Source organism: Rhinatrema bivittatum, chromosome 19, assembly GCF_901001135.1.
Source record: "Rhinatrema bivittatum chromosome 19, aRhiBiv1.1, whole genome shotgun sequence".
Taxonomy (NCBI): Eukaryota; Metazoa; Chordata; class Amphibia; order Gymnophiona; family Rhinatrematidae; genus Rhinatrema; species Rhinatrema bivittatum.
In genome coordinates this window covers 42,319,055-42,345,820 of record NC_042633.1, presented here as the reverse complement: position 1 = coordinate 42,345,820, position 26,766 = coordinate 42,319,055, and the positions used below count along the sequence as shown (strand labels likewise).

General features: G+C 55.6%; 2 protein-coding genes across 5 annotated transcripts in view; one reads left to right on the top strand and one right to left on the bottom strand.

Annotated features, from left to right (window-relative positions):
* The window catches only part of ECSIT (ECSIT signalling integrator), a 51,131-nt gene that overhangs the window by 9,908 nt on the left and 14,457 nt on the right, over positions 1 to 26,766 (bottom strand). Inside the window, exon 2 of one of the 2 annotated variants that reach the window (XM_029585121.1) lies at positions 6,072 to 6,134. The exons of the other annotated variant lie outside the window; for it this stretch is intronic. Coding sequence (XP_029440981.1) covers positions 6,072 to 6,134 — 63 coding nt within the window. The remainder of the gene's footprint in view (positions 1 to 6,071; positions 6,135 to 26,766) is intronic. 2 annotated transcript variants of the gene reach the window in all.
* LOC115080746 (transmembrane protein 56-like) lies at positions 680 to 16,980 on the top strand. Of its 3 annotated transcripts, none has more exons than XM_029585135.1 (7): positions 680 to 1,137; positions 4,760 to 4,930; positions 7,556 to 7,645; positions 10,260 to 10,318; positions 15,357 to 15,451; positions 15,584 to 15,657; positions 15,983 to 16,980. In XM_029585135.1, exons 2-7 carry the CDS (start codon positions 4,776 to 4,778, stop codon positions 16,287 to 16,289), a joined length of 780 nt encoding a protein of 259 aa, XP_029440995.1. In that variant the 5' UTR covers positions 680 to 1,137; positions 4,760 to 4,775; the 3' UTR covers positions 16,290 to 16,980. The 3 variants fall into 3 exon arrangements, with proteins under 3 accessions (XP_029440995.1, XP_029440994.1, XP_029440996.1); XM_029585134.1 differs by lacking the exon at positions 680 to 1,137 and adding an exon at positions 3,549 to 3,730; XM_029585136.1 differs by lacking the exon at positions 680 to 1,137 and adding an exon at positions 3,765 to 3,942.

The window sequence follows — 26,766 nt, the reverse complement described above, 5'->3', positions numbered from 1 at the left end:
ATTTAATTATGCAATAATTGTAAAGCCTGTTGCTAAGTTCTGTTCTATGTAAACCGACGAGATGTTCCCAACATTCGTCGGTATATAAAAGTTATTAAATAAAATAAAATAAAATAAAATTAAATAAAATTAAATAAATAAATAAATAAATAAATAAATAATTAATAATAAAAAAAAAAAACAAAACGCTTGCTCTTGGATATTTTCTTCCTTTGCCTCTGGTTTCTCCGCATACTTAAGCTGTCATTCTGCTGTACCCGGTATTGCAGAGCTGGTTATGCTTTTCTTTGTATGTTGACTGTGCTGGTGGTTGTTTTAAATAAAAAGTTACAAAAAAAATGTGAAGTTGTGGCACCCTCCTTTCTCCTCCCCCCCCCCCAGCAGCTTGGCACCCGTGGTGGTTACCCCTTCTCGCACACCCTGTACGACGGCCCTGGCAAGGACCCTGATGGGGGAGGGGAGAAAATTGAGACTTGCCCTGCCCTTGATTAAATTAAAATTATTGGCTGACAAGATATGCCTAGGCAGGGTCAGAAGGTCCAGAAACCGGATAGTGTGCTTTCTGCTTGCCAAAATTCTTGCTTAGGGCTGGGACGAAACGCCTTCCCGATCGGAGAGGCAGGCCACGTCCTAATGACAATTTTTAACATTGCAGGGTGCAAGCCAAGGCTGAGTGAAGGCGAGTGGCACCCTCCCCACGGGCTTTCTTTTCCATGCGATTGCCTCAGCGTCCGCAAATCTTCGGCCATAAGGACATAGGAAAATGCCCTGTAGTGCTGGGCTTCCTGTCTCCCACGGTGGCCAGTCTCGGTCACCAGTACCGGCAGGACCCAGGAATAGAAGTGATTTTCTTTTGTCTACCTGGCAAACAATGGTTTTGTTTTTATGGATTTTTCCTCCAGGATCTTGTCCAATCATGAGAATAACTTGAGGAAGACCGCAGCTCCCGTTGACCGGTTTATAGGGTGCAGTGTCAGCCGTCTGGCAGCTGGCAGGAGGAACCGGCACCCGGGATTGGCAGTGATCCTGGAGGCTGGGGCTGGAGTGCATTGCAGGGTTAAAATACTGACCTCCCCCAGGATGACCAGCCAAAAGGCTAAATCAGATCTGCTGACCACCAATGGACTGAGCAGATAAGTAAGTGAGAGGCTGCATGGCTTCAATACATAATGAATTACTGCAGTGTTACATCCAATCTGGGGTTTTTTTTTAAATAAGTGTTGTTAGGTAAATAGGGGAAGAAATTATATTGAAAGATAAAACCTCAGAGTGTATACAGAAAGTGTTTAGCAACTGTCTGGCACAGGATTTGTCAGGCTATGGGATAATCTTTATAGAGATTAAGGACAAGAAAGGATTTATTTGATTTATCTAAACTGGCTAACTTGGGAAGGGCATTCGGCTGGATTGGCCAGATAGGAGCAGGCACAGGAGCACTGCACATACTAACTCATCCTCCCCTCACTCCTGGAGCCATCCTGCTCTCTGCCTTCAGCCTCTACAGGCACATTCAGTTAAAATAATTAAAAAATGTATATTTAAAAATCAAATTTACCTCACTCCTGCACTGCAACCTTCTTAATATTCCAGTACTGAGAACCTCACACACAGCTCTGCCGATGCACCTCACTCCTGCCCTGCAGCACCCCCTGCTATTCCAGTACTGAGACCCTCACACACAGCTCTGCCAATGCACCTCACTCCTGCCCTGCAGCACCTCCTGCTATTCCAGTACTGAGACCCTCACACACAGCTCTGCCAATGCACCTCACTCCTGCCCTGCAGCACCCCCTGCTATTCCAGTACTGAGACCCTCACACACAGCTCTACCAATGCACCTCACTCCTGCCCTGCAGCACCTCCTGCTATTCCAGTACTGAGACCCTCACACGCAGCTCTACCAATGCACCTCACTCCTGCCCTGCAGCACCTCCTGCTATTCCAGTACTGAGACCCTCACACGCAGCTCTACCAATGCACCTCACTCCTGCCCTGCAGCACCCCCTGCTATTCCAGTACTGAGACCCTCACACGCAGCTCTACCAATGCACCTCACTCCTGCCCTGCAGCACCTCCTGCTATTCCAGTACTGAGACCCTCGCACACAGCTCTGCCAATGCACCTCACTCCTGCCCTGCAGCACCCCCTGCTATTCCAGTACTGAGACCCTCACACGCAGCTCTGCCAATGCCCCTCACTCCTGCCCTGCAGCACCCCCTGCTATTCCAGTACTGAGACCCTCACACGCAGCTCTGCCAATGCCCCTCACTCCTGCCCTGCAGCACCCCCTGCTATTCCAGTACTGAGACCCTCACACACAGCTCTGCCAATGCACCTCACTCCTGCCCTGCAGCACCCCCTGCTATTCCAGTACTGAGACCCTCACACACACACAGCTCTGCCAATGAAACCTCACTCCTGCCCTGCAGCACCCCCTGCTATTCCAGTACTGAGAGCCTCACACACAGCTCTGCCAATGCACCTCACTCCTGCCCTGCAGCACCTCCTGCTATTCCAGTACTGAGAGCCTCACACACAGCTCTGCCAATGCACCTCACTCCTGCCCTGCAGCACCCCCTGCTATTCCAGTACTGAGACCCCCACACACAGCTCTACCAATGCACCTCACTCCTGCCCTGCAGCACCCCCTGCTATTCCAGTACTGAGACCCTCACACACAGCTCTGCCAATGCACCTCACTCCTGCCCTGCAGCACCCCCTGCTATTCCAGTACTGAGACCCTCACACACAGCTCTACCAATGCACCTCACTCCTGCCCTGCAGCACCTCCTGCTATTCCAGTACTGAGACCCTCACACGCAGCTCTACCAATGCACCTCACTCCTGCCCTGCAGCACCCCCTGCTATTCCAGTACTGAGACCCTCACACGCAGCTCTACCAATGCACCTCACTCCTGCCCTGCAGCACCCCCTGCTATTCCAGTACTGAGACCCTCACACGCAGCTCTACCAATGCACCTCACTCCTGCCCTGCAGCACCCCCTGCTATTCCAGTACTGAGACCCTCACACGCAGCTCTGCCAATGCCCCTCACTCCTGCCCTGCAGCACCCCCTGCTATTCCAGTACTGAGACCCTCACACGCAGCTCTGCCAATGCCCCTCACTCCTGCCCTGCAGCACCCCCTGCTATTCCAGTACTGAGACCCTCACACACAGCTCTGCCAATGCCCCTCACTCCTGCCCTGCAGCACCCCCTGCTATTCCAGTACTGAGACCCTCACACACAGCTCTGCCAATGCACCTCACTCCTGCCCTACAGCACCTCCTGCTATTCCAGTACTGAGACCCTCACACACAGCTCTGCCAATGCCCCTCACTCCTGCCCTGCAGCACCTCCTGCTCTTAGTCTGCTGAGGAAGTAAATAGTCTTGAGACGTCTGAGCCGGATTCCTCCGCCCGGATCTCTGCCCTTGGCACTCAGCTGCCTGCCTGGCAAGTTCCTAGGAGCTGGGTGGTGCCTCGTCTCCACCCCGTCCCCTCCCCTCCGGCTGGCCACACCCCCGGCGGGGGCGTGGTTACCCCGGGAGTGGGCGGGGCTCGTGACGCGCCCCTGCCCAGCTGATGGCTCCGTGCTCCGTGCAGCCTCTTCCTGCCGCCCGGTGCCACCATCGCCTCTGATTGCCCCCGGGCGGGGAGTCCGATCCCTGGGCCCGGGGGCCACCACCCCAGATCGCCCAGGAGCCGCCCCCGTGGGGGGGGGGGGCCCCGGTAAGTGTCTGGCGCCAGGTGGCCACCTCCCTCCCCCCCCCCACTTCCTCCCCCAGATCGGCCTCCTGGGGGGGGCTGGCACCCAGGGCAGGGGCAGTCGTGCCCTCGCTCCCTTACCGGGGTGGGTGGGGGGCGGCTTTAATCTCTTTTGTTCCTGCCTGGGAAGAAAACCCCGAGATGATTCCCTGCAGATAATCCCTGGCAGGACCCAGGTGAGATTTACTGATTCCTGCTTGTCAGGAGGAGGGGGGCTGGGGGCTTTGACTCTTTAACCGAACCGGGTCTAAATCAGAGCCTGGGGGAAAAAGAGAGAAAGGTAGCAGCCCCCTCCCCAGGAGGAGGAGGAGCAGGGGCGGCCCCTGTGGGGGGGGGGGGGGGAAGGAAGTTAGGGGTCCGGATAGAGTAAACGCTTCTGATCTGGCCCTGCGCCCTCCCTGGGAGAGATGGGGCCCCGGGAGGGGGCCCCTGGATACCCCCCCCCCCCTAATCCCGTGTGTGCCTTGGAGCTGCAAGGTGAGGCCCTTCTGCTCGCCCTGGACCCAGCCTCCCAGGCTGGGCCCTGCCTCAGCAGCCCAGGGCAGCAGACTCCGGCGCTCTCTGCCCGGGCATCCTCCGCCAGGTGAGCTCTGCAGGAGCCGGGCTGGGAGGGGCTTCAGCCTGGCACCCTGAGGGAGGGAGGGGGACGGGTACCAGGGCGGACAGACCCTCAGCAGGGGGGCTGCGGGGAGTGGGTGGCTTTCTCCTCTACCTCATCATCATTATTATTATTTTATCATCATTTGGTGAAGGCTGAAGCAACATCAGAGGTAACTGTTGATGTTTTTCTTGTCCTTGTAAATGGGCAGCGCGTCCCTGACCGGTGCAAAAGGTCAGGGGGTGCCAGCATTTTGGGAAATGGGCCAGGCCTTGCTTTGCCCTCTGGATCCGCTTGGGCCCTCAGGCACGGGACCACCTCGGGGGGGGGTAGGGGTTCGTGGACGGTGCCGTGGAGTCAGCCCCGCTCTCCTCTCTCTCTCTCCCCTCTCACAGGTCCGGCACCGGGAGCATGGACGACACGGCCAGGGTCAGCTACAGCCTGCTGGCAGGGAGCTTCATAGCCTTCCAGTTCCTCTTCTCCGCCGTGAGCCCACATCTCTCCTCCTCCCTCAGCCGGCGGTACCGGGAGCTGCCGGCGGGCAAGAAGTGCGAGTGGGACTCCAGGTGGGCACGGATGTGCGCAGAGACCCGGCCTGGTTTCGTTCCCCCCTCCGTAGAGCGAGACACAGACCCCCCCACACACCCACCCACCACGGCCATGCAGGTCTGGGACCGGGCGCTCTGCCACCTCACGCAGGGCTCCCCCACGCAGGCAGATGTTTGCAGAGTGAGCCTCTGGTGCAGGGACAGATGTTTGCAGAGCGAGCCTCTGGTGCTCCTGGGGATCCGGAGACAAGGGGTGGCGGTGCAGCTCCCGGAAGGCACTGGGGCTGGGATCATGGCAGCTGAGGCGAAGCTTGCGGCCCTTCCTCCTGCAGGCCAGGCCAGCGCGCTGGATGCAGGCGTCGTCTTGCACAGCTCAGCGCTGGAAACCAGAGTGACCGGTTGGACCGGGTTTCCCCACCAGCGGGCTCCCTGCCTCTCTGTCAGGGAGGTGAGCCCTGGATCCTCCCCTCTGCTTGGGGAGGGGAGAGAACAGGGCCATGTTGCCCCAGGACTGCCTCCCTCTGTCCCCACGAACCTGGGCCCAAATACCCACTCAGCTCTGCCGCGTCCCGTAGGGTGTTTAGCAAAAGAAAGACAGCAGCCGGTTGGGCAGTGGTGAAGCGAGAATCCCGAGGCAGGGATGCACACAGGCGTCTGGAGGAAGGGAGCGGACCCAGCAGCCCAGGCCCTTCAGCCCTTCTCATTAAACCTGGCCAGGGACAATTTTTCCCCAGGCAGGGCCCGGGCTCCTGGTGCCCCCCCCCCCCCCCCCCGGCCGGCTGCCAGCCAGCTTTCCGGGGCCTCCGCCGCCACCGTGCACGAGATAAAAGAGTTGGCAGGTACCGGTTCCGCACCCCGCGCTGGCATCTCACTCAGGCGTCGCCGCGTGGAGGAGTTCGGAGCAGCAGTGGCACCGGAATCCCCTTTTCAATCACAACGAGGCCCCCGTGAATGTGAAACCATCATTGGGGGGGGGGGGGGGTTCCTTTTTTTTTTTCTCCTCCTGCTGAGATCCCGGTCGCCCTGGGGGGGGGGGGGGGGGCGTTGTTTTTAACCCGTGCATACTGCAGCAGGTTGGAAGGAGAAGGTCCGTGAGGGCGTCCCCCCCCCCCCCCGTCCCCCCCGGAAAGTTCTGAGAAAAAAAAAATAAGGCACGGACCTGGAAGATGAGCGCCCGCTCCTTCACGATTCTGATTAAGGAAACGAAGGCCTCCCCTTTCACCTGCAAAAAAAAAAAAAAAAGTAACCAGAGAACAAACCTCAGTGAGCTCTGTAATGCAGCCCGTGTGGGCCTTCCCCAGGAGCCCCTCCGAAAGCCGGGTTTTGCATTCTGTACAGGGCTTAACCTGCAATGCAAGGTCCAGGCCGTGGTACTCGGGACTCTGAGAGAGGAGGCTGCAGCCCGCGTGTCCTCTTTCTGTGGTCCTGCCAGAAACCCACGCTCTTGAGCACGTGTCCAGGCGCTGACCCCGGCGTGGTGACCTTAGAGCCGGGGACGACCCCTCTGGCGGCATGATCTGCCCCTTTTCCACCTGCAACAGGCAGGCTGGCTGCTCTCCCCGAGGGTGCTCAGGTGTCTTTAAGTTTTGCTGCATTATTATTATTATTATTTATTATTTTTCATTACGAATGTTTTGAGTGTCCGCCGCTCAGGACCTCGCATAACTACACCGGCTCCCAGTGAAGTACAGAATCCTCCGCAAGTCACTCACTTTAATCCACAAAGCCATCTACCATCACTTGCATCTGGACCTCGAATTCCCCCCTCAATCTCCACCTCACCAACAGACCGACTAGAGAAATATATAAAGGAACCCCACAGACCCCACCTACAAAAGCCACAGGTCTCACCTCAACTAAAGACCGATCCTTCTCAACAGCAGGCCCAGCGATCTGGAACGACATCCCAGCTGACCTCAGCATGGAACCCTGCCTACCAACATTTAGGAAAAAACTCAAGACCTGGCTTTTCCGCCAAGCCTTCTCAGATACCCCTGACACACAAAAGCCGACAGAACTTCCTGCAGGAGCAATGGATCTCCATATCACCCCTAAATCCAGAATAAGAGCCCCCGGACTCTGCTCTGTTTATACTAATAATTCCTCCGCTATCTCAAGCCTTTCCTTCCTTCCAGCAGCCCATGCCTCCAAGTTTAATTTCCCTGTTAAATGTCACTTTCTTTTTTCATGCTCAACCTATTGTTTTTTGGTTACTGTTCTCGGTTCAGTTCCCCCAATTCGATGTGAACCGACCTGATATGGTCTCCACCCTGCAGGTCGGTGTAGAAAAGTGTGCAATAAAATAAATAAATAACGCGGCTCACGAAGGTTTAAAATTAAATGAAACATTGGTGCAAACACTGCCAGGAGTGAAATGGAAGTAAAAGGAAGCCAGGAGGGGGCTGGCAGTCTGAGTCTCCCTCTAGTGCTGCTGCTGCTGCGGGTTAGAGAAAAGCCAAGCCGCCCGGCTGCTTTCCCCACAAATGCACGGCTGAGGATTTTTCTCTTAGTGTTTGGGCACTTGCCAGGTTCTTGTGGCCTGGATTGGCCACTGTTGGACACAGGATGCTGGGCTTGATGGACCCTCGGTCTGACCCAGTATGGCCTGTTCCTATGTTCTTATGTTCTCTTCTTTCCCGCCAGGTGCGTTTCCACGGCACACGCGCTCATCGTCGGCTCCTTCTGCCTCTACATCCTGGCCTTCGACGAGGAAGTGAACGCTGATCCCATCTGGTAAGACCCACCCTTCAGGTCCGCCCCCTCCTCTTCCCTGGGGTAAGGCCAGTGATTGGGGGCTTCACCCCAGGGGGGTGGCCGTTTCTGCACGGGGGGGCATCCTGCCACGCCGAAGTCTCCGGTAATACCACCGGGGGTTACTTGGAGAGGGCAATTCATTCCCCCTTGACCCTAAAAAGCCCGGGATCCAGAACATTTAAGCGAAAGTGTCATGGAGACAGGACGCCAGAATCACCCACAAGCCAACACCCCGGGAGGGCGAGGGAATAGAGAGTACAGGAGAGACACAGCCGTGCCCCCTCCCGGCCAGAATAATCCATGGGGGGGGGGGGGGGACCCTGCCGGGAAGAAGTGGAGTAAACAGAGGGAGGCGGCAGAGGTGAGAAGCAGCCAGAGGAGACCCAGCCCCTTCCTACCCTTGAGAGGGAAAGGATGAAGAGATCGTTTGTGCTTGCAGACAACACGGCCCTTGTTGTGAGTTGCACTGAGAGGGGAGTCTGGAAGAGTCCGGGCGCTCGGTGCTGTCCCTGAGCCCTACGCTTAGATGTTAGGAGGAACAGAGGGAGACTCTCTCTCAAGCCTTATATTCTCTGCATTTTGCCGGACTCTCTCTGGTATTTTCAGCCCCCGCGCTCTCTGCGTTTCTCAGGAGTCTCCTCTGGTATTTCCAGCCCCCGCGCTCTCTGCGTTTCTCAGGAGTCTCCTCTGGTATTTCCAGCCCCCGCGCTCTCTGCGTTTCTCAGGAGTCTCCTCTGGTATTTCCACCCCCGCGCTCTCTGCGTTTCTCAGGGGTCTCCTCTGCTATTTCCAGCCCCCGCGCTCTCTGCGTTTCTCAGGAGTCTCCTCTTGTATTTCCAGCCCCCGCGCTCTCTGCTTTCTCAGGAGTCTCCTCTGGTATTTCCAGCCCCCGCGCTCTCTGCGTTTCTCAGGAGTCTCCTCTGGTATTTTCAGCCCCCACGCTCTCTGCGTTTCTCAGGAATCTCCCTCTGGTATTTCCAGCCCCCGCACTCTCTGCATTTCTCAGGAGTCTCCTCTGCTATTTCCAGCCCCCACGCTCTCTGCGTTTCTCAGGAGTCTCCCTCTGGTATTTTCAGCCCCCGCGCTCTCTGCGTTTCTCAGGAGCCTCCTCTGGTATTTCCAGCCCCCGCGCTCTCTGCATTTCTCAGGAGTCTTCTCTGGTATTTTCAGCCCCTGCACTCTCTGCATTTCTCAGGAGTCTCCTCTGGTATTTCCAGCCCCTGCGCTCTCTGCATTTCTCAGGGGTCTCCTCTGCTATTTCCAGCCCCTGCGCTCTCTGCATTTCTCAGGAGTCTCCTCTGGTATTTCCAGCCCCCGCGCTCTCTGCTTTCTCAGGAGTCTCCTCTGGTATTTCCAGCCCCCGCGCTCTCTGCATTTCTCAGGAGTCTCCTCTGGTATTTTCAGCCCCCGCGCTCTCTGCGTTTCTCAGGAGTCTCCCTCTAGTATTTCCAGCCCCCGCACTCTCTGCATTTCTCAGGAGTCTCCTCTGCTATTTCCAGCCCCCACGCTCTCTGCGTTTCTCAGGAGTCTCCCTCTGGTATTTTCAGCCCCTGCGCTCTCTGCATTTCTCAGGAGTCTCCCTCTGGTATTTTCAGCCCCTGCGCTCTCTGCATTTCTCAGGAGTCTCCTCTGCTATTTCCAGCCCCTGCGCTCTCTGCGTTTCTCAGGAGTCTCCTCTGGTATTTCCAGCCCCCACGCTCTCTGCGTTTCTCAGGAGTCTCCTCTGGTATTTTCAGCCCCCGCGCTCTCTGCGTTTCTCAGGAGTCTCCCTCTGGTATTTCCAGCCCCCGCACTCTCTGCATTTCTCAGGAGTCTCCTCTGCTATTTCCAGCCCCTGCGCTCTCTGCGTTTCTCAGGAGTCTCCCTCTGGTATTTTCAGTCCCTGCGCTCTCTGCGTTTCTCAGGAGCCTCCTCTGGTATTTCCAGCCCCCGCGCTCTCTGCATTTCTCAGGAGTCTCCCTCTGGTATTTTCAGCCCCTGCGCTCTCTGCATTTCTCAGGAGTCTCCTCTGGTATTTTCAGCCCCCGCGCTCTCTGCATTTCTCAGGAGTCTCCTCTGGTATTTCCAGCCCCCGCGCTCTCTGCATTTCTCAGGAGTCTCCTCTGGTATTTTCAGCCCCCGCGCTCTCTGCATTTCTCAGGAGTCCCCTCTGGTATTTCCAGCCCCTGCGCTCTCTGCAGGTCTCAGGAGTCTCCTCTGGTATTTCCAGCCCCTGCGCTCTCTGCATTTCTCAGGGGTCTCCTCTGCTATTTCCAGCTCCTGCGCTCTCTGCATTTCTCAGGAGTCTCCTCTGGTATTTCCAGCCCCTGTGCTCTCTGCATTTCTCAGGAGTCTCCTCTGGTATTTTCAGCCCCTGCGCTCTCTGCATTTTGGTGGAGTCTCCGCGGGTAGTTCCATCCCCTGCAGCAGACGGTTAAGGGTAAGGAGCATGTGATCACAGAGTCAGAATATAAATTAGAATTAAAACAAAAAAAACAAAGAGAGACATAAACCATGACCCAGATTACCAGCCAGGAGCAATTACCCCATAATCCATGGAGATCCCGGCTGCTGGCTCAGGGAGTATTTATAACCCATTTTCCTTGGCTTGCAGGGGAGAGCCTGGCCTGGTGAAGCTGAACGTGGCTATAACCTGTGGCTACCTCCTGTACGGTAAATGTATCCTGCAGTCCCTCACTACCCCCTGGCGGTCACTGTAAGAGAAGGACACTCGTGCTGGTCTTTACTCAGGGGCTGATGCAATCAGCCTTTGCCTTAAGCCTGCGCTCTGAACCCTAACGTGCTAAAAAAATAAAATAAAAATGTGTAACTCCCGCCGCCGTAAGCAAAACAGCATACTAATGCATGGGGAAGTTATAAACAGGCGCTCGGCACATGATTCAACATGGGTGAGGGGGGAGAGTCTTCCGGACAGGACTTCTGTATCCAAAACAGGATATGTGCACCTAAAATATGGTTAATGCACACAAAAAAATGCTTTCAGCGCACAGAACATTTTTTTTTTGGCGCACATAAATCATACTTAATCTGCAGAAAATACTTCTGCGCGCAGAACCCGGCTGCGGCCCCTAGGCTGACACTGGTACTGGAAATAAATAAATCCACCTCAGACCAGGAGTAATGTTTCCAGGAAAGGTTTAGTTAAGCCAAGGCCCCTCTCTGCACTGGAGGGGAGGGGGGGGTAATGGTTACTGCCTTCAGTAGTGTGGGGGTTCCCATGCAGGGGACGCAGGATTTCACGTGCATGTTTTCTGTGCACGAAGCTGGACGCTGCAGGCGTAAGATAAAACTGTGCACGCGGCCCCCAGAGAAGGAAGGAGCAGGGCTGGAGCCAGAGAACGTCTGGGCAGAGTGCGACCCTCCCGCTCACGCACCCAGGGGGCTACATTTTTGTTTTCAATACAAGGTGATCCACTTAATTACTTTTGCAGGCTCGGACTTCAGGTCTTTCACAGGGAACTGGTCTCAGTGCGGTGTTAGGGGTCACTCCTCCCTCTGACCCAGTGTCCCAGCATGGTGTTAGGGGTCACTCTCCCCTCTGATCCAGTGCCCCAGCATGGTGTTAGGGGTCACTCTCCCCTCTGACCCAGTGTCCCAGCATGGTGTTAGGGGTCACTCCTCCCTCTGACCCAGTGTCCCAGCATGGTGTTAGGGGTTACTCCTCCCTCTGACCCAGTGTCCCAGCACGGTGTTAGGGGTCACTCCTCCCTCTGACCCAGTGTCCCAGCATGGTGTTAGGGGACCCTCTCCCCTCTGACCCAGTGTCCCAGCATGGTGTTAGGGGTCACTCCTTCCTCTGACCCAGTGTCCCAGCATGGAGTTAGGGGTCACTCCTTCCTCTGACCCAGTGTCCCAGCATGGAGTTAGGGGACCCTCTCCCCTCTGACCCAGTGAACCAGCATGGTGTTAGGGGTCACTCCTCCCTCTGACCCAGTGTCCCAGCATGGTGTTAGGGGTCACTCCTTCCTCTGACCCAGTGTCCCAGCATGGAGTTAGGGGACCCTCTCCCCTCTGACCCAGTGAACCAGCATGGCGTTAGGGGACCCTCTCCCCTCTGACCCAGTGTCCCAGCATGGTGTTAGGGGTCACTCCCCCCTCTGACCCAGTGTCCCAGCATGGTGTTAGGGGTCACTCCCCCCTCTGACCCAGTGTCCCAGCATGGTGTTAGGGGTCACGCCCCCCTCTGACCCAGTGTCCTAGCATGGTGTTAGGGGTCCCTCTCCCCTCTGACCCAGTGTCCCAGCATGGTGTTAGGGGTCCCTCTCCCCTCTGACCCAGTGTCCCAGCATGGTGTTAGGGGTCACTCCTCCCTCTGACCCAGTGTCCCAGCATGGTGTTAGGGGTCCCTCTCCCCTCTGACCCAGTGTCCCAGCATGGTGTTAGGGGTCACTCCCCCCTCTGACCCAGTGTCCCAGCATGGTGTTAGGGGTCACGCCCCCCTCTGACCCAGTGTCCTAGCATGGTGTTAGGGGACCCTCTCTCCTCTGACCCAGTGTCCCAGCCTGGCATCAGGGGTCACTCTCCCCTCTGACCCAGTGTCCCAGCATGGTGTTAGGGGTCACTCCTCCCTCTGACCCAGTGTCCCAGCACTGTGTTAGGGGTCACTCCTCCCTCTGACCCAGTGTCCCAGCCTGGTGATAGGGGACCCTCTCCCCTCTGACCCAGTGTCCCAGCATGGTGTTAGGGGTCACTCCTCCCTCTGACCCAGTGTCCCAGCATGGTGTTAGGGGTCACTCCCCCCTCTGACCCAGTGTCCCAGCATGGTGTTAGGGGTCACTCTCCCCTCTGAGCCAGTGTCCCAGCATGGTATTAGGGGGCCGCTTTCCCCTCTGATCCAGTGTCCCAGCATGGTGTTAGGGGTCACTCCTCCCTCTGACCCAGTGTCCCAGCACGGTGTTAGGGGTCACTCCTCCCTCTGACCCAGTGTCCCAGCACGGTGTTAGGGGTCACTCCTCCCTCTGACCCAGTGTCCCAGCATGGTGTTAGGGGACCCTCTCCCCTCTGACCCAGTGTCCCAGCACGGTGTTTGGGGTCACTCCTCCCTCTGACCCAGTGTCCCAGCATGGTGTTAGGGGTCACTCCTTCCTCTGACCCAGTGTCCCAGCATGGTGTTAGGGGACCCTCTCCCCTCTGACCCAGTGTCCCAGCATTGTGTTAGGGGACCCTCTCCCCTCTGACCCAGTGTCCCAGCATGGTGTTAGGGGTCACTCCCCTCTGACCCAGTGTCCCAGTATGGTGTTAGGGGTCACTCCTCCCTCTGACTCAGTGTCCCAGCATGGTGTTAGGGGTCACTCCTTCCTCTGACCCAGTGTCCCAGCATGGTGTTAGGGGTCGCTCTTCCCTCTGACCCAGTGTCCCAGCATGGTGTTAGGGGTCACTCCCCTCTGACCCAGTGTCCCAGTATGGTGTTAGGGGTCACTCCTCCCTCTGACTCAGTGTCCCAGCATGGTGTTAGGGGTCACTCCTCCCTCTGACCCAGTGTCCCAGCATGGTGTTAGGGGTCACTCCTTCCTCTGACCCAGTGTCCCAGCATGGTGTTAGGGGTCACTCCTCCCTCTGACCCAGTGTCCCAGCATGGTGTTAGGGGTCACTCCTCCCTCTGACCCAGTGTCCCAGCCTGGTGTTAGGGGACCCTCTCCCCTCTGACCCAGTGTCCCAGCATGGTGTTAGGGGTCACTCTCCCCTCTGACCCAGTGTCCCAGCATGGTGTTAGGGGTCACTCTCCCCTCTGATCCAGTGTCCCAGCATGGTGTTAGGGGCCAGTGTCCCAGCATGGTGTTAGGGGTCACTCTCCCCTCTGATCCAGTGTCCCAGCATGGTGTTAGGGGTCCCTCCTCCCTCTGACCCAGTGTCCCAGCATGGTGTTAGGGGTCACTCCCCCCTCTGACCCAGTGTCCCAGCATGGTGTTAGGGGACCCTCTCCCCTCTGACCCAGTGTCCCAGCATGGTGTTAGGGGTCCCTCTCCCCTCTGACCCAGTGTCCCAGCATGGTGTTAGGGGTCACTCTCCCCTCTGACCCAGTGTCCCACCATGGTGTTAGGGATCACTCCCCCCTCTGACCCAGTGTCCCAGCATGGTGTTAGGGGACCCTCTCCCCTCTGACCCAGTGTCCCAGCACGGTGTTAGGGGTCACTCCTCCCTCTGACCCAGTGTCCCAGCACGGTGTTAGGGGTCACTCCTCCCTCTGACCCAGTGTCCCAGCACGGTGTTTGGGGTCACTCCTCCCTCTGACCCAGTGTCCCAGCATGGTGTTAGGGGTCACTCCCCCCTCTGACCCAGTGTCCCAGCATGGTGTTAGGGGTCACTCTCCCCTCTGACCCAGTGTCCCAGCATGGTATTAGGGGGACCGCTTTCCCCTCTGATCCCAGTGTCCCAGCATGGTGTTAGGGGTCACTCCTCCCTCTGACCCAGTGTCCCAGCACTGGTGTTAGGGGTCACTCCTCCCTCTGACCCAGTGTCCCAGCATGGTGTTAGGGGTCACTCCCCCCCTCTGACCCAGTGTCCCAGCATGGTGTTAGGGGACCCTCTCCCCTCTGACCCAGTGTCCCAGCACTGGTGTTTAGGGGTCACTCCTCCCTCTGACCCAGTGTCCCAGCATGGTGTTAGGGGTCACTCCTCTCCCTCTGACCCAGTGTCCCAGCATGGTGTTAGGGGTACCCTCTCCCCTCTGACCCAGTGTCCCAGCATGGTGTTAGGGGACCCTCTCCCCTCTGACCCAGTGTCCCAGCATGGTGTTAGGGGTCACTCCTCCCTCTGACCCAGTGTCCCAGCATGGTGTTAGGGGTCACTCCTCCCTCTGACCCAGTGTCCCAGCATGGTGTTAGGGGTCACTCTCCCCTCTGACCCAGTGTCCCAGCATGGTGTTAGGGGTCACTCTCCCCTCTGACCCAGTGTCCCAGCATGGTGTTAGGGGTCCCTCTCCCCTCTGACCCAGTGTCCCAGCATGGTGTTAGGGGACCCTCTCCCCTCTGACCCAGTGTCCCAGCATGGTGTTAGGGGTCCCTCTCCCCTCTGACCCAGTGTCCCAGCATGGTGTTAGGGGTCACTCTCCCCTCTGACCCAGTGACCCAGCATGGTGTTAGGGGTCACTCCTCCCTCTGACCCAGTGTCCCAGCATGGTGTTAAGGGTCACTCCTCCCTCTGACCCAGTGACCCAGCATGGTGTTAGGGGACCCTCTCCCCTCTGACCCAGTGTCCCAGCATGGTGTTAGGGGTCACTCTCCCCTCTGACCCAGTGTCCCAGCATGGTGTTAGGGGTCACTCTCCCCTCTGACCCAGTGTCCCAGCATGGTGTTAGGGGACCCTCTCTCCTCTGACCCAGTGTCCCAGCATGGTGTTAGGGGACCCTCTCTCCTCTGACCCAGTGTCCCAGCATGGTGTTAGGGGTCACTCCTCCCTCTGACCCAGTGTCCCAGCATGGTGTTAGGGGTCACTCCCCCCTCTGACCCAGTGTCCTAGCCTGGCGTCAGGGGTTAGTCACCCCTCCAGCTCAGCAATTTTTTTGTACATTCTTATATCCCACCCCCCCCCCCCTCCAGAAGGATCACCGCAGCACACAATGTAACCTACCTAAAATGTTAGTGCTAGGCTTGCCCAGAAAGCTTTCCTCCAGGCGTTTCCTAGTCTGTGTAGGTGGTCTGGCAGCGCTGCAGGTCGCCCTGCAAGATTACTCCTCTCCTTTCTCCGCCAGACATGCTGCTGCTCGCTCGCTACTGGAACCTGATGGGGGATGCCTTTTTCGTGTGCCACCACTTGGCGGTGCTGTACGCCTACGGATACGTCCTGGTCAGTACCACCCGGCTTTCTCCCTCAGCAGCAGCTCACCGGTCACCGGGCGGGGGGGGCGCTGTGCCGTAACTCCCACGCCCTCGGCTCGGATTAATGCCGCCATCTCTCTGCTTCTCTCCCCCCCTGCAGAACAGAGGCGTCTTGCCGTATTTTGCCAATTTCCGCTTGATCTCGGAGCTCTCCACGCCATTCGTGAATCAGAGGTAAGCTGTGCCGGCTCCTGGCTTGGAAGCTGGGGCAGGGGAGGGATATATATATATATATATATATATATATATATATATATATATATATATATATACACACATCCCTATATCTATACATATAATAGCGTATGTGCTGCATACGTGCGCAGCCCTGCTCCCTCCCCCACATCCTGGTTGTGGGTCAGGGTTGCCCGTGCTACAGCAGTGGCTCAGCGGGCCCTGCCCCAATGCTGCATTAAAGGTATTTGATTCCCAGCCTAGAGTTGCGGCTGCCATCTCTCTCTCCCTTATTTTTTCTCCCCCCCCCCCCCACCCCCTGCAGATGGTTTTTTGACATCCTGGGGCAGCCGCGCTCCTCCTGGCCGGTGCTCCTGAACGGCTTCGCCATGGTGGCCGTCTTCTTCCTGGTCCGCATCGCCGTCATCCCCAGCTACTACGGCCAGGTCTTCGCCACCTTCGGCACGGAGGCCTTCGAGAGGCTGGGCACCGGCCCCCAGGTGGCCTGGGTGGTGTCCAGCGGGGTGCTGGACGTCCTGAACCTCTTGTGGATGTACAGGATCCTGCGGGGCTTCTACCGGGCCGTCAGCCGCGCCGCGTCGGAGAAGCCGCGGGCCAGGCGCACAGACTGAAAGGGAAGGGGGGGGCTTGGGAGGACGTCTCCCCCCCTGTTCCCTGGACGGTGCTGATGTCTCAGGATATTGCCTCGCTGCCTGGCGGACCGGGAGAGGGACCCCCACTTTGACGTCTACTCCGGCGTCCAGCGGTGAAACGAGCCTGAGCCCGTCTTCTAACCTCGAAGTGACCTTGCAAACGAGCCCAGAGCCCACCGTGACCGTCTCGCCGGCCTGCAGATCCACGCACTTTTCTGATTCCCCCCCGTCCCCTCTCTCCACCCCAGGCAGTTTTAAAATATTTTAACCCCGAAACTAAAATGATAAAAATTCACCATTGCCCTTTTCTTCCTCCAAGAATCTTTCAAAAAAAATCGAATGGCACCGGCGGATGGACGTCGCCGTTTACTGCTTAAAGCCCACAGAGCCCAGGCCTTCGCTTGCCGTGCTCTCTCTCAGCAGGGTCCACATCCCGAATTAAGGCACGAGGAGCCTGCTAAGTGGGCGAATGCAGCTGCTGACATTTATCCAGGTCCCCACTTCAGTGGAGCTGCACAGATTTAGGGGGGGATTTGTGGGGATGGACTTATCTGCAGAAGCTTAGCCCTGGCGGCGCTGAATATCACATCACCCTGCTAAATTTAAAAAAGTCAACCCACCCTGCCCTCTCTTACTTAAGGTAAAACTGGAGTAAAGTATCTTGAGAATATTTGCTGTTTGCTTATAGAGAGTGGGGGTGAAGGGGGGGGGGGGGGGGGGCGGCCGCCAGCACAAGATTGCAAACATTGCCACGGCGTGCAGATTTTATTTTTTTAAATCCCAAACCTCGGGGGGCCTTGCTCAGACAACTGAAAATAAGAGCAGGAGGTTTGGGGTGCAATAGTGTTAAAAGCATGGCCGTGCTGTTGGCGCGGGGGCAGCCCTGTCCTGTCTCCCGGGAGCGGGCTCTCCGTGCACAGACCGCCGGTATCCATCATGCATTGTTTGGGGAGGGGGGGGGGCTTTCTGATAGTGAACAGCTCAGTGGCCGTGCTGTTGGCGCGGGGGCACCCCTGTCCTGTCTCCCGGGAGCAGGCTCTCCCTGCACAGGCCGCCGGTATCCATTATGCATTGTTTGGGGGGGGAGGGGGGCTTTCTGATAGTGAACAGCTCAGTGGCCGTGCTGTTGGCGCGGGGGCAGCCCTGTCCTGTCTCCCGGGAGCGGGCTCTCCGTGCAGAGACCGCCGGTATCCATCATGCATTGTTTGGGGAGGGGGGCTTTCTGATTGTGAACAGCACAGTGGCCGTGCTGTTGGCGCGGGGGCAGCCCTGTCCTGTCTCCCGGGAGCGGGCTCTCCGTGCACAGGCCGCCGGTATCCATCATGCATTGTTTGGGGAGGGGGGGCTTTCTGATTGTGAACAGCTCAGTGGCCGTGCTGTTGGCGCGGGGGCACCCCTGTCCTGTCTCCCGGGAGCAGGCTCTCCCTGCACAGGCCGCCGGTATCCATCATGCATTGTTTGGGGGGGGGGGGCTTTCTGATTGTGAACAGCTCAGTGGCCGTGCTGTTGGCGCGGGGGCACCCCTGTCCTGTCTCCCGGGAGCAGGCTCTGCTGGCGTGCACAGGCCGCCGGTATCCATTATGCATTGTTTGGGGGGGGGGGGGGGGGGGGCTTTCTGATAGTGAACAGCAGCGTGGCCTCGCTGGTGGCTGCGTTTTAGGCAGCCTTGGCTCTGGCTGCGTGGGCTGGGAATTATCTCAAAAGCGAAAAAGGCAGCCTTCTCCCGGTGGTAAGCGCACTCACGGCCTTGCTACATTACACAAAGCGGGAGCTGCCTCTCTCTCTTTTGTAACACAGGAGCAGCAGTGGGACTGCGACTTGTAATCAGGTTTATTCTAATTACTTAACCTCGCTCTATTTTTATGCTACGGTCAAGTTTATTAAATCCGTTCCTGCATTCTTGCCGAGGCTTCCGGGTTTAAGAGTTCAGGGGTTGGGCCGCCAGAACCGCGCCTGAAAAAAGCGGAGAGAGAGTCGGACCCCTCCGCCTCCTGCTGCCGACCCCTGTACCGTCCCGGGGGCCACAGAAATGTCTTTTCCCTGGCACGCAGCTCCTCCCCTGCCTCGCTGCACTTACAAAGTCACGAATTTTGCCACAGTCGTGGCAGAGGATCACTAGTGGAAGAGGGGGGGGGGGGGGGGGGGGGGGATGCGTTTGCCCGCGGCTTTCCGGGAAGCCCCCCTCTCCCTGCAGAGCGTCAGCACCAGAGCCCGGCTTCCAGGCTGAGTCCATCACCCCCTGCCCCGCTGCTGTTCAGGGCACGGTTTCATCACCCAGGCTGTGGCCTGTTCTCAAGTCCCCGGGACTGTAAAGCTGAGGCAGCAGGCAGGAGGGGAGAGAGTGAACGGGGGGGGGGGGGGGGGGGGCAGAGCTGCTGCTGGGCTCCTGATTCAGAAGGAAATCTCCCGTTGTGCGTCTAATTTAGGAGCCAACTTGGCCACGCGTAAGACGTAAAACTAAACGCGCTCGGCCCCTCTGCTGCTGCTGCTTGTGCTCCCGAGCGTGGGACGGGAAGCAGGGTCGGCGGATGCAGCGTCAGAGGGTTCGCTCCAGCTCGGGCCAGCGGTGAAACCTGCGCTCAGCCAGCCAGGCCCCTCTCCCTCTCGCCGCTCAGGACCCTCGTCGGCTTGGACTGCTCCGGGTGCGAGCGCCGAGCGCATTGAGAGCAACTTTCTGGCCGGTTAGAGAGGGAGGGCCCGGCCCACGCTGCGGTGCGGCTACAGCGGTACCTGCCCCTTTCCACTCTCTTCCACCGAGGATGCTCCCTTACCCTGGGTGACCCCAGTCACCCCCCCCCCCCACCCCCATCTTTCCTCTGCGCGCAGGAAATAAAATGCCTTGATTAACCCCCCCCCCCCCCCTAGTACGAGCAGGAGGCTGAGGACCAGACCCCGTGCACTCTCCCCCCCCTCCGGAGGTTACCCTGAAGCGCAGCACCGGAGCAGCACCTACGCCAGGTAAGGAAGACGAGGAAGCGGCCTCCCCCATTATTATTATTATTATACCAAGTACGAGGCAGGCAGCAGCACAACGGCGCTCAAAGCTCAACACCCGTTCCCCACCTTTCACAGAGGCAGGACCACAGCTGAAGAGACCGTGCCCACAGCCCTGGGCGGTGAGAGCTGGGTACAGGCCCCAGGCCCCCACTTCATCACACTCAGATCAGCCCAGGCAGGACTGTGCACCGCATGTGATAAAGCAGGCGGCCGGGTCTGGCAGCACCGTCCTCTCCGTAGTCTTTCCCCGGGCCTGAATTTTCAAAAGGTGCTTTAAAAAAAAAATGGCCTTCGGCCCCAGCGCATAGAAAGAAAAAAACAACTCTCCGTCCGCAGGCCTACCTTTAACGTAAGCTGCTCATTAGGTAACATCTGACTCCCCTAGATAGAAAACCTCTGGGGATAGGTGTGGAAGATGCTGTGTGTGCATCACAAACAGCCCGTCCGAGACAGCAGGCGACAGCCTACAAAGGGCTCCTACGAGATTACTGCAGGCTGCCACACGCCAATGGCCCGTGCGAGACAGCGCGCGACAACCTGCAAACGCTGCGTACGAGAGCGCGTGCGGATGTGCAGCTGCCTGAGATGGGCTCACGGGGGACGGGACTGCACATCACGCACACACACAGCCCCTGTGACAAGACTGCATGTCAGAAATAGCCTGGAGGAGGCAGGAGCCTGAACATATTACCAGAAAAAGGTGCAGAGAATGGGAGAGACTGCATGTTGGGCTTTTACCAAAGAAGGAAGTGCAGCCGGAGGTACCACACACAGATAAGAAAAGTCCATCCCCAGACCCATCTGAAGAAGTGCAGAGAGAGTTTTACTTGAAATGTCTCAGAGAATGACATCAGCCTCCTCATACTCCGTGTAAAACGTCTTCAAGACCAGTAAACGATCCGAGCCCAGGCCTGGTGACAGGAGGGACTGGATTTACAGCTCCCTCTGCAAGCGCCAGTCCAGAAAAACAGCACAGGAACAGCAGGGCTCTGGTACGCTAAATCCAGAGCCTCCCCAGCGAATACCAGCACCTACTACACTAACGCCAAAATGTTCCTCAGGGAATAACCGTCTCCAGCGTCCTAAACTCAGAGCATTAACAGGGGCAAGATCAGGGTCTAGTGCACTAAACTCTAGACCAGGCTTACTGCGCTAAATCCAGAGACTGCTCCTAGGGGAATACCAAGCTCTGCTGTGCTGAATCAATTCCTACGGGAATACCAGGTTCTAGTGTGCTAAATCCAGAGACTGCTCCTAGGGGAATACCAAGCTCTGCTGTGCTGAATCAATTCCTACAGGAATACCAGGTTCTAGTGTGCTAAATCCAGAGACTGCTCCTAGGGGAATACCAGGCTCTAGTGTGCTAAATCCAGAGACTGCTCCTAGGGGAATACCAAGCTCTGCTGTGCTAAATCAATTCCTAAGGGAATACCAGGTTCTAGTGTGCTAAATCCAGAGACTGCTCCTAGGGGAATACCAGGCTCTAGTGTGCTAAATCCAGAGACTGCTCCTAGGGGAATACCAAGCTCTGCTGTGCTGAATCAATTCCTACAGGAATACCAGGTTCTAGTGTGCTAAATCCAGAGACTGCTCCTAGGGGAATACCAAGCTCTGCTGTGCTAAATCCAGAGCCTGCTCCTAGGGGAATACCAAGCTCTGCTCTGCTAAATCCAGAGACTGCTCCTAGGGGAATACCAAGCTCTGCTCTGCTAAATCACTTCCTACGGGAATACCAGGTTCTAGTGTGCTAAATCCAGAGACTGCTCCTAGGGGAATACCAAGCTCTGCTGTGCTAAATCAATTCCTACAGGAATACCAGGCTCTAGTGTGCTAAATCCAGAGACTGCTCCTAGGGGAATACCAAGCTCTGCTGTGCTAAATCAATTCCTACGGGAATACCAGGTTCTAGTGTGCTAAATCCAGAGACTGCTCCTACGGGAATACCAAGCTCTGCTGTGCTAAATCACTTCCTACAGGAATACCAGGTTCTAGTGTGCTAAATCCAGAGACTGCTCCTAGGGGAATACCAAGCTCTGCTGTGCTAAATCAATTCCTACGGGAATACCAGGTTCTAGTGTGCTAAATCCAGAGACTGCTCCTACGGGAATACCAAGCTCTGCTGTGCTAAATCACTTCCTACAGGAATACCAGGCTCTAGTGTGCTAAATCCAGAGACTGCTCCTAGGGAATACCAAGCTCTGCTGTGCTAAATCAATTCCTACGGGAATACCAGGTTCTAGTGTGCTAAATCCAGAGACTGCTCCTAGGGGAATACCAAGCTCTGCTGTGCTAAATCAATTCCTACAGGAATACCAGGTTCTAGTGTGCTAAATCCAGAGACTGCTCCTAGGGGAATACCAAGCTCTGCTGTGCTAAATCAATTCCTACAGGAATACCAGGTTCTAGTGTGCTAAATCCAGAGACTGCTCCTAGGGGAATACCAAGCTCTGCTGTGCTAAATCAATTCCTACAGGAATACCAGGTTCTAGTGTGCTAAATCCAGAGACTGCTCCTAGGGGAATACCAAGCTCTGCTGTGCTAAATCAATTCCTACAGGAATACCAGGTTCTAGTGTGCTAAATCCAGAGACTGCTCCTAGGGGAATACCAAGCTCTGCTGTGCTAAATCAATTCCTACAGGAATACCAGGTTCTAGTGTGCTAAATCCAGAGACTGCTCCTAGGGGAATACCAAGCTCTGCTGTGCTAAATCAATTCCTACGGGAATACCAGGTTCTAGTGTGCTAAATCCAGAGACTGCTCCTACGGGAATACCAAGCTCTGCTGTGCTAAATCAATTCCTACAGGAATACCAGGTTCTAGTGTGCTAAATCCAGAGACTGCTCCTACGGGAATACCAAGCTCTGCTGTGCTAAATCAATTCCTAGGGGAATACCAGGTTCTAGTGTGCTAAATCCAGAGACTGCTCCTAGGGGAATACCAGGCTCTAGTGTGCTAAATCCAGAGACTGCTCCTAGGGGAATACCAGGCTCTAGTGTGCTAAATCCAGAGACTGCTCCTAGGGGAATACCAAGCTCTGCTGTGCTAAATCAATTCCTACGGGAATACCAGGTTCTAGTGTGCTAAATCCAGAGACTGCTCCTAGGGGAATACCAAGCTCTGCTGTGCTAAATCAATTCCTAGGGGAATACCAGGTTCTAGTGTGCTAAATCCAGAGACTGCTCCTAGGGGAATACCAAGCTCTGCTGTGCTAAATCCAGAGACTGCTCCTAGGGGAATACCAAGCTCTGCTGTGCTAAATCAATTCCTAGGGGAATACCAGGTTCTAGTGTGCTAAATCCAGAGAATGCTCCTAGGGGAATACCAAGCTCTGCTGTGCTAAATCCAGAGCCTGCTCCTAGGGGAATACCAAGCTCTGCTCTGCTAAATCCAGAGACTGCTCCTACGGGAATACCAAGCTCTGCTGTGCTAAATCAATTCCTACAGGAATACCAGGTTCTAGTGTGCTAAATCCAGAGACTGCTCCTACGGGAATACCAAGCTCTGCTGTGCTAAATCAATTCCTAGGGGAATACCAGGTTCTAGTGTGCTAAATCCAGAGACTGCTCCTAGGGGAATACCAGGCTCTAGTGTGCTAAATCCAGAGACTGCTCCTAGGGAATACCAGGCTCTAGTGTGCTAAATCCAGAGACTGCTCCTAGGGGAATACCAAGCTCTGCTGTGCTAAATCAATTCCTACGGGAATACCAGGTTCTAGTGTGCTAAATCCAGAGACTGCTCCTACGGGAATACCAAGCTCTGCTGTGCTAAATCAATTCCTATGGGAATACCAGGTTCTAGTGTGCTAAATCCAGAGACTGCTCCTAGGGGAATACCAAGCTCTGCTGTGCTAAATCAATTCCTACGGGAATACCAGGCTCTAGTGTGCTAAATCCAGAGCCTGCTCCTACGGGAATACCAAGCTCTGCTGTGCTAAATCAATTCCTACGGGAATACCAGGTTCTAGTGTGCTAAATCCAGAGACTGCTCCTACGGGAATACCAAGCTCTGCTGTGCTAAATCAATTCCTACGGGAATACCAGGTTCTAGTGTGCTAAATCCAGAGCCTGTTCCTGCGGGAATACCAAGCTCTGCTGTGCTAAATCAATTCCTACGGGAATACCAGGTTCTAGTGTGCTAAATCCAGAGACTGCTCCTAGGGGAATACCAAGCTCTGCTGTGCTAAATCAATTCCTACGGGAATACCAAGCTCTGCTGTGCTAAATCCAGAGACTGCTCCTAGGGAAATACCAAGCTCTGCTGTGCTAAATCAATTCCTACAGGAATACCAGGTTCTAGTGTGCTAAATCCAGAGACTGCTCCTAGGGGAATACCAAGCTCTGCTGTGCTAAATCAATTCCTACGGGAATACCAGGTTCTAGTGTGCTAAATCCAGAGACTGCTCCTAGGGGAATACCAAGCTCTGCTGTGCTAAATCACTTCCTACAGGAATACCAGGTTCTAGTGTGCTAAATCCAGAGACTGCTCCTACGGGAATACCAAGCTCTGCTGTGCTGAATCAATTCCTACGGGAATACCAGGTTCTAGTGTGCTAAATCCAGAGACTGCTCCTAGGGGAATACCAAGCTCTGCTGTGCTAAATCAATTCCTACAGGAATACCAGGTTCTAGTGTGCTAAATCCAGAGACTGCTCCTACGGGAATACCAAGCTCTGCTGTGCTGAATCAATTCCTACGGGAATACCAGGTTCTAGTGTGCTAAATCCAGAGACTGCTCCTACGGGAATACCAAGCTCTGCTGTGCTAAATCAATTCCTACGGGAAAGCCAGGTTCTAGTGTGCTAAATCCAGAGACTGCTCCTAGGGGAATACCAAGCTCTGCTGTGCTAAATCAATTCCTACAGGAATACCAGGTTCTAGTGTGCTAAATCCAGACACTGCTCCAATGAAAATACCAAGCTCTGCTGTGCTAAATCCAGAGACTGCTCCTACGGGAATACCAGGTTCTAGTGAGCTAAATCCAGAGACTGCTCCTACGGGAATACCAAGCTCTGCTGTGCTAAATCAATTCCTATGGGAATACCAGGTTCTAGTGCGCTAAATCCAGAGCCTGTTCCAATGAAAATACCAAGCTCTGCTGTGCTAAATCCAGAGACTGCTCCTAGGGGAATACCAAGCTCTGCTGTGCTAAATCAATTCCTACGGGAATACCAGGTTCTAGTGTGCTAAATCCAGAGACTGCTCCTACGGGAATACCAAGCTCTGCTGTGCTAAATCAATTCCTACGGGAATACCAGGCTCTAGTGTGCTAAATCCAGAGACTGCTCCTAGGGGAATACCAAGCTCTGCTGTGCTAAATCAATTCCTACAGGAATACCAGGTCTAGTGTGCTAAATCCAGAGACTGCTCCTAGGGGAATACCAAGCTCTGCTGTGCTGAATCACTTCCTACAGGAATACCAGGTTCTAGTGTGCTAAATCCAGAGACTGCTCCTAGGGGAATACCAAGCTCTGCTGTGCTAAATCAATTCCTACAGGAATACCAGGTTCTAGTGTGCTAAATCCAGAGACTGCTCCTAGGGGAATACCAAGCTCTGCTGTGCTAAATCAATTCCTACAGGAATACCAGGTTCTAGTGTGCTAAATCCAGAGACTGCTCCTAGGGGAATACCAAGCTCTGCTGTGCTAAATCAATTCCTAAGGGAATACCAGGTTCTAGTGTGCTAAATCCAGAGACTGCTCCTAGGGGAATACCAGGCTCTGCTGTGCTAAATCAATTCCTACAGGAATACCAGGTTCTAGTGTGCTAAATCCAGAGACTGCTCCTAGGGGAATACCAAGCTCTGCTGTGCTAAATCAATTCCTACAGGAATACCAGGTTCTAGTGTGCTAAATCCAGAGACTGCTCCTAGGGGAATACCAAGCTCTGCTGTGCTAAATCAATTCCTACAGGAATACCAGGTTCTAGTGTGCTAAATCCAGACACTGCTCCAATGAAAATACCAAGCTCTGCTGTGCTAAATCCAGAGACTGCTCCTACGGGAATACCAGGTTCTAGTGAGCTAAATCCAGAGACTGCTCCTACGGGAATACCAGGTTCTTGTGTGCTAAATCCAGAGCCTGCTCCTACGGGAATACCAAGCTCTGCTGTGCTAAATCAATTCCTACAGGAATACCAGGTTCTAGTGTGCTAAATCCAGAGCCTGCTCCTACGGGAATACCAAGCTCTGCTGTGCTAAATCCAGAGCCTGCTCCTACGGGAATACCAGGTTCTAGTGTGCTAAATCCAGAGCCTGCTCCTACGGGAATACCAAGCTCTGCTGTGCTAAATCAATTCCTACCAGGGTATCCCAGGCTCTAGCGCATCCCCGCAGAGCACAGTAGCCTTCCCACATGAACGCCGCACTGTATCGTGCTAAATCCAGACTGCGCAGCAAATATCGTTTTCTAAATCTGAGTCAGAGGGAGGGGGGAATAAGAGGCTTCCTAGCGGTTAGGGGAGAGGAGTGAGGCAATAAGGGACGCTGGGGGCTGCATGAGGTGTAACATTTCTGCACGGAGCCGCAGTTTTACTGGCACGACGGTGCGTAATAATAAAACCAGAACTAGAAACCAGCGACCGCCCTACACATTCTGCTGGGTCTTTAGAGGAGGAAAAGGGGGAGGAAGGGAAGAGAGACAAGAACAGCAGATGGGGGGGGGGGGGGGGAAAGTTGGGGAGTTGACTTTGAGCCCTGCCAATATCCCCCTAGGTTAAAAACTTCTCTAGCGGAGAGCAGTACTCCCCCCCCCCCCCCCCTCTGTCCCCTGCTTTCGAACCCTCTTAGAAGATAAATGCACGCATTTTACAAATGCTCCCTCTTATGCAAGGCAGCGATGCCACGAGAGCTTTCTGGGCAAACCTGTGTCCTGCACTGCCTCTGCCCATCCCCCACTGAAACCTCCAGCGCTGCCCAGCAGGAAGAAATCAGGCAACGCATCTCATCTTATCTTAGCAAGCCACACTTCCTATCCTAGCCCAGCTCTGGCTGATTGTGGTTTATATAAATCAGGACCGTGCTGCTAGCCATGACCCTGAGATAGCCAGAGTATGAATACAGCATGGAGAGCTGACGAGACCCAGCATGGGAGGAGACAGCAGCTCCCTGAGCCAGCCAGAGTATGAATACAGCTTGGAGAGCTGACGAGAGCCAGCATGGGAGGAGACAGAAGCTCCCTGAGCCAGAGTATGAATACAGCATGGAGCGCTGACGAGACCCAGCATAGGAGGAGACAGCAGCTCCCTGAGCCAGAGTATGAATACAGCATGGAGAGCCGACGAGAGACCGCAGCTCCCTAGCCATAGTATGAATACAGCATGGAGAGCTGACGAGACCCCGCACGGGAGGAGACAGAAGCTCCCTGAGCCAGAGTATGAATACAGCATGGAGAGCCGACGAGAGACCGCAGCTCCCTAGCCATAGTATGAATACAGCATGGAGCGCTGACGAGACCCAGCATAG

Bases quoted from the DNA above. Each gene is read 5' to 3' on its own strand.
- LOC115080746 (XM_029585135.1), top strand. From the start codon at position 4,776: ATGGACGACACGGCCAGGGTCAGCTACAGCCTGCTGGCAGGGAGCTTC. The intron at 10,319-15,356 runs GTAAATGTATCC...TTTCTCCGCCAG, and splicing joins CTGTGGCTACCTCCTGTACG to ACATGCTGCTGCTCGCTCGC. The intron at 15,452-15,583 runs GTCAGTACCACC...CCCCCCCTGCAG, and splicing joins ACGCCTACGGATACGTCCTG to AACAGAGGCGTCTTGCCGTA.